This window comes from Schistocerca gregaria, chromosome 6 (assembly GCF_023897955.1).
Source record: "Schistocerca gregaria isolate iqSchGreg1 chromosome 6, iqSchGreg1.2, whole genome shotgun sequence".
Taxonomy (NCBI): domain Eukaryota; kingdom Metazoa; phylum Arthropoda; class Insecta; order Orthoptera; family Acrididae; genus Schistocerca; species Schistocerca gregaria.
In genome coordinates, this window is record NC_064925.1 from 557,955,986 (window position 1) to 557,962,022 (window position 6,037).

Here is a 6,037-nt window from a genome sequence, read left to right on the forward strand (position 1 = left end):
TCTCTATCTCTTCCGTTAACCCGATTTGCTACGGATCCCACACTGATGAGCAATACTCAAGTATAGGTCGAAAGAGTGTTTTGTAAGCCAACTCCTTTGTTGATGGACTACATTTTCTAAGGACTCTCCCAATGAATCTCAACGTGGTACCTGCCTTACCAACAATTAATTTTATATGATCATTCCACTTCAAATAGTTCCGCACACATACTCCCAGATATTCTACAGAAGTAACTGCTACCAGTGTTTGTTCTGCTGTCATATAATCATACAATAAAGGATCCTTCTTTCTATGTATTCACAATACATTACATTTGTCTACGTTAAGGGTCAGTTGCCACTGCCTGCACTAAGTGCCGATCCGCTGCAGATCTTCTTGCATTTCGCTGAAATTTTGTAATGCTGCAACTTCTCTGTATACTAAAGCATCATCCGTAAAAAGCCGGATGGAACTTCCAACATTATCTACTAGTTCATTTATATATATTGTGAAAAGCAATGGTTCCATAACACTCCCATGTGGCACGCCAGAGGCTACTTTAACGTCTGTAGACGTCTCTCCATTGAGAACAACATGCTGTGTTCTGTTTGCTAAAAGCTCTTCAATCCAGCCACACAGCTCGTCTGATATTCTGTAGGATCTTACTTTGTTTATCAGGCGACATTGCGGAACTGTATCGAACGCCTTCCGGAAGCCAAGGAAAATAGCATTTACCTGGGAGCCTGTATCTATGCTGTACCATTTTTAATATAATTTATAGAGGAATCTCTCGCAAAATCCGTCGGAGAAAAACGAAAAACACTTTTGCCACCAGAAGTACAGTCCCACACACAACGTTAGATAACTCGAGAGTTTGCCCTCACGGTCGTGACGCTTGAAAGTTTCTTCAGAGTCCGGAAACATATAAGGAAGCCATAGGATTTAATTAAGAATTAACGTTTTTTCATTTGGCGTTACACTCATGCAGTCATAGTACACAATGGATGCCCATGTTACAACAATACTGTATCACAACGTTAAAGGAGCAATAACAAAATGAGGGATCCCAACGGTAAAGCAAAGAATAGTGCGATAATTCTTTTCGTAAAATTGCAGTTTTATCACAACAATCCAGATGAATTCGCTAGACGTCTGTTTAGACGTTACATAGCTGCTACTAAGTAAAACCCCTGTTTTATTTTCGAGATGATGGAACTTCATGACTATCCATGGTGGGTATAGCTGTCACTGCATGCATCCATACAAACCGGAGTGTGCAATCGTCGGTGAGGGTACCGATAGGTCGTTCGATGCTTCAGATGTTTACGTGACCTGGCTAAATTAAACGTTGGACACGAACTAAAACATTTTACACTGCATATTTTAATAATCCAACTCAAGACAAGACAGTAATATATAGTATTAATTGTCAGCAAACTTCTTTCCATTCTGGATAATATCACTTGGCGACTTCCTCATTCCTTATCAGCATCATTCACGAAATCGAAAAGAAAAGGAAAAGAAAATCGAGACTGTTCTGATTACTAGAAACTATTTGCCACCGGCCGCGGTGGCTGTGCGGTTCTAGGCCCTTCAGTCCGGAACAGCGGGACTGCTACGGTCGCAGGTTCGAATCCTCTCTCGGGTATGGATGTGTGCGATGTCCTTAGGTCAGCTAAGTTTAACTAGTTCTAAGTTCTAGGGGACTGATGACCTAAGATGTTAAGTCCCTTAGTGCTCAGAGTCATTTGAACCATTTGAGCCAAACTATTTGCGCTGGCGTATTGTTAGAAGATCGTTTTTTTCCATAGAGGACTACATACTCCAGCTGTGGTAAGAGTCATCAAAACTCGTCAGCCCACTGTAAGTAAATGACCAGTTAACTATAGACGTGTTCTTCCCCTTCACTGGAAACCAGAAGCAACGAAACGTCTGCGGTCTCACATGGAAAATGACTCGTAGAGTTGTTTCTGAATAGGGGGCCAAATTTAATTCGGTCTTGCACTGAAGGCGATCACTAATTTACCATGTTTGGTAAGCACAGAATTCGCAGCAGCAAACTAGATCCGTTTGTGACAGTCATCATGCGCGACATTCTGCAGCGGAGCAGTAGGGAGGGAAAAAACTCTACAAAAAACTTCCTGCCCAGTATCTTGACTTTTCACAGTGTAAAGAGACAATTTAATATAGAACCCAACTGCACAGTACGGCACCATGACAAATAGTTACCTCCTCAGACCAACCGTTTTCTTTCATTATCGCCTCCACTTTATGTAGAACACCTTGTATTTACTCAGTAATTCCATTACTGTTAATTCATGACCAGGTAAGCCTTGGAACCGGCAATTTAGAGGGCCTCGGATCTTACTGGGACCGAAACGTCAGCAGATATTTTATACATAACACATGTTGAGTTCGGCGGATTTGGCATTCTACCAAGTGAGTTTGCGACATTAAATGTTGTAGGTTCATTTTCTAAAACAGTTTGAATATGTATTCAACAGGCTAATTACAAACTGTAATCCTCTTACAGTCACGAATGAATGACTTCTCATTTAATTAATTCCAAACACATTGCTTGACAAGTGCGGGAATGTCCAATTCAACAGTTGAGCATTCGTTCCTGCATAAAGCACGTGACTTCCAATATGGCGTCTTATAAACGCCTCTTCATAAAACGCCCACTACATTAGGTGCCACTTGTGTTCTCGGAAATCAGTGTAGTGTCCTTAATGACCAAGGTATAACGTACCACAGTTTACCAATTTAATACAAACATTCTAGTAGTGGGAAGACAATCCCGTCTATGACCTAGATAATTATAGTAGACAAAGATTCTGATTATATGAAATTGCCTCTAAACATTTATTTTTAACACATTTTTATCAATATCTTGCACTATCTGGTTATGAAAGAGATATATGCAATAACACTGAAGAGTTTATATTTCTGAAATCATACTACAGATGATTAACTAACTGATGCTACAAAGTTCTCCTTCGCATTTATGGAGGAAAGTGGGTACAGAAAGATGAGGCTGCGTATCGGAATGTCGCTGCAATCTTCATGCTTTTAACCTTATTGGAAAGCTCCGTGTTTCGTATATAAGAACGTAAACATAAGATTCTTAGAGCAGCATTTCTCAGCACGAGCTTCAAAAGCTACTCAAATTTGTCGAGGCATAATTGGACATACATAGGTTGCAGAGGAAAATGGATATAAAACCCAACGAACTACAATCTGTAAATAACTAACACGTGCACCATTACTATTGCTGTTAGAGTGTGTTGAAAGAGAGAAAATATTTGATCGTTGTTTTTCTTAAGGAATGTACTGTTCTTATGCTCTTAAACTCTTATTTTCCTCTCCCAGATGCACTGACGAGCGTTACAAAATTATGAGATATGCTCAGTCGTGTTCATTAAATAATCACTGTAAGTTAATCAAAATATTTAAAAGATAGGAACCTTTCTAGGTGTGTAAACGTGCAATGTTTAAAGTGATCAAACGGTTCTGTGACTACTGCACTGTCTTATGAATGTATATGACTTTTAGAATGATGTAAGTTCAATAGTGTTAGAATAAAAAGATATTGACGTGGTCAGACATCCAGTTGGTGTGATCGGAATGGAATAGAAATAGTACGATGTTAAATTTCTTAACAGAAAATGTAAGGAAGTAACGGAAATCATTTATTTTGACAAAGAATGAGACAGCGTCGTAGCTCGAGGAAACTAAGTAGAGAAGATACTCACTCTGGTAGGCGGAGACGGCGAGAAGGAAACTAGAGAAGACTAGCGCACTGGCGGAGGCGGTCGCGTAGACCATAGTCCAGACGGGATGGGGCGCTGCTGCAGTGACGGTGCGGGGAGCGTGTGCTCACTTGACGACGCACGCGTCCATGACAGCTGTGGGACGTCCCGGAGGAGCGAGCGGCGCCTTCCGGCCGTGCGGGCAGCCGAGGTAGCGGGGAGCGCGGGCACACTGAGCGTCCAGCAGGTAGCCGCGGGCCGGGAGCGAGGCGGGGCGCGCATGCGCAGCAGCGCCTAAGGTCGGCGGGGAGAGGGGCGCGCTGCCTACCGAGCACCTGCAGGCGCGTGGCTGCAAGAAAAGCCGCCCTCCGTCCTGCAGAGACACCTGCTGCTACCGCGGCTTACGTCATCACTGACTGGCGCGTATCTCAGGTAGCAGTGGGTCTTAGGCATCCGATACTAGGAACGGGCATAACATACCGGTACATAAAAATATAGATACTGTACTTCTAGAAAATAATGGCATGTGTAGTTGATTTTTAACCTATCGATCAGTCGATATGTAATACAGAATATCGAAAGCGATATTTTTATTGCCAATTGAGGAGCTACTCGACCGAATAATAGCGACTCCGGTCAAGAATACCATCATAACGGCCGGGAGAGAGGTGTGCTGACCCCATGCCCCTCCTATCCGCATCCTCCACTGCTACAAAAGAATTCTAAATATTAAATGAGTAGACCACATAACTATTGAGTAGGTAGTGAACAGAATTAGAGAGACAAGAAATTATGGGTGTAACTTTGAAAGTAGTGATATATTGACAGGACACATTCTGAGATATCAAAGGAGCACCAAATTCAGTATTTTGGGGCACAAATTGTAGAGGAAGACCAAGAGATGAATACATAACCAGATTGAAATGGATGTTAGTTGCAGAAGCTATATGGAGATGATGTCGATTGCACAGCATAAAGCTAGAGTAGCAGGGCGGGCTGCATCAAACCAGTCTTTGGACTGAAGACCACAACAGCAGCAACAGTGCAGTGCAAAGTATACATCTGGCATCTAGAACGACTTATACCTACATAAATCGTGGAACAAGGAGATGTTACAGAGATCTTAGAATCTCTTTAAGTTTGTTGAGACAAATCGTTTTCGATCACTGGAGATCGACACAGATCTTGGGAAGGAGAGCCATAAAATTCTCCAAATCTGTCGTCAGTCTGTCGTCAGATAAACTACTTATAGAGAGCGTGTTAAGGTCTTTTTGAGGAAAGAAAACTGTTCTGCAAGGCTCAAAATCGCTGCCCCAAGAAAAGAAAATGGAAAACTAAGCCCTATCATGACGTGTTGCCACTTGGCTTTAAGCAGGGGATCTGCGACCGACATTTGTTTCGTTATTTTTCTGACATTTTGCCCCCACCCATTCTATCGGGAATGGATGGTGCATTTCTGATACTGTTAGCCTCTATTTCGTGTAAAACGTCATTAAACAAACGTCAGCCGCAAATAACGAGAGTGGACTGGTAGGCTCAGTACGTTCCAGCTATGAGACTTTTCAGGGAAGACAGTGGTACCTAGGCCGAAGATGCTTCACAGTCGAACATCCTTTCACATCAGAAAAAGTTTTGCATCACCTCGGATCCGAGAGTTACGGAAACAGTACAGAGAATTGGAATAGAGATCAACATAAACATCAATTCTGCCCTTTTTATCGCTCATGAAAACCACACATTGCATCCTGTACCACCATCCAGCGAGATCTTCAGAGGTCTTGGACCTGATTGCTGTACACTACGGTACCTCTAATACCCAGTAGGACGTCCTCTTGCGTTGATGCATGCCTGTATTCGTCGTGTCGTACTATCCAAAACCTCATCAATGCACTTTTGGTCCAGATGGTCACTTTTCTCAAAGGCAATACGGTGTAGATGCCACAGAATGATTGGTACGTCACGTCGTCCATAAACAGCCCTTTCCAACCTCTCCCAGGCATGCTAGAAAGGGGTCAAGTGTGGAGAACATGCTAGTCGAGCGTTGTTGTTAACCTGAAGAAAGTCATTCACAAGACGTGAACAATAGAGGTGCAGGGGAGGGGGCAGTTGTCGTCCACGAAGACGAATGTCTCGCCAATATCCTACCCATATGCTTGCACCATCGGTCGGAGGATGGCATTGACGTATAATAAAGCCGTTATGGCTCCTTCCATGACTACCAGCGGTACACGTCGGCCCCACATAATGCCACCCCGAAACAGCAGGGAACCTCCACCTTACTGCACTCACTGAACAGTGTGTCTAA

General features: G+C 43.0%; 1 protein-coding gene across 1 annotated transcript in view; it reads right to left on the bottom strand.

The window, feature by feature from the left end:
- LOC126278938 (lachesin-like) overlaps positions 1 to 3,846 on the bottom strand; it is a 593,085-nt gene extending 589,239 nt beyond the window's left edge. The window contains exon 1 of the mRNA XM_049979215.1: positions 3,736 to 3,846. Coding sequence (XP_049835172.1) covers positions 3,736 to 3,808 — 73 coding nt within the window. The 5' untranslated portion in view covers positions 3,809 to 3,846. The remainder of the gene's footprint in view (positions 1 to 3,735) is intronic.
- Between the last annotated feature and the right edge of the window lie 2,191 nt (positions 3,847 to 6,037).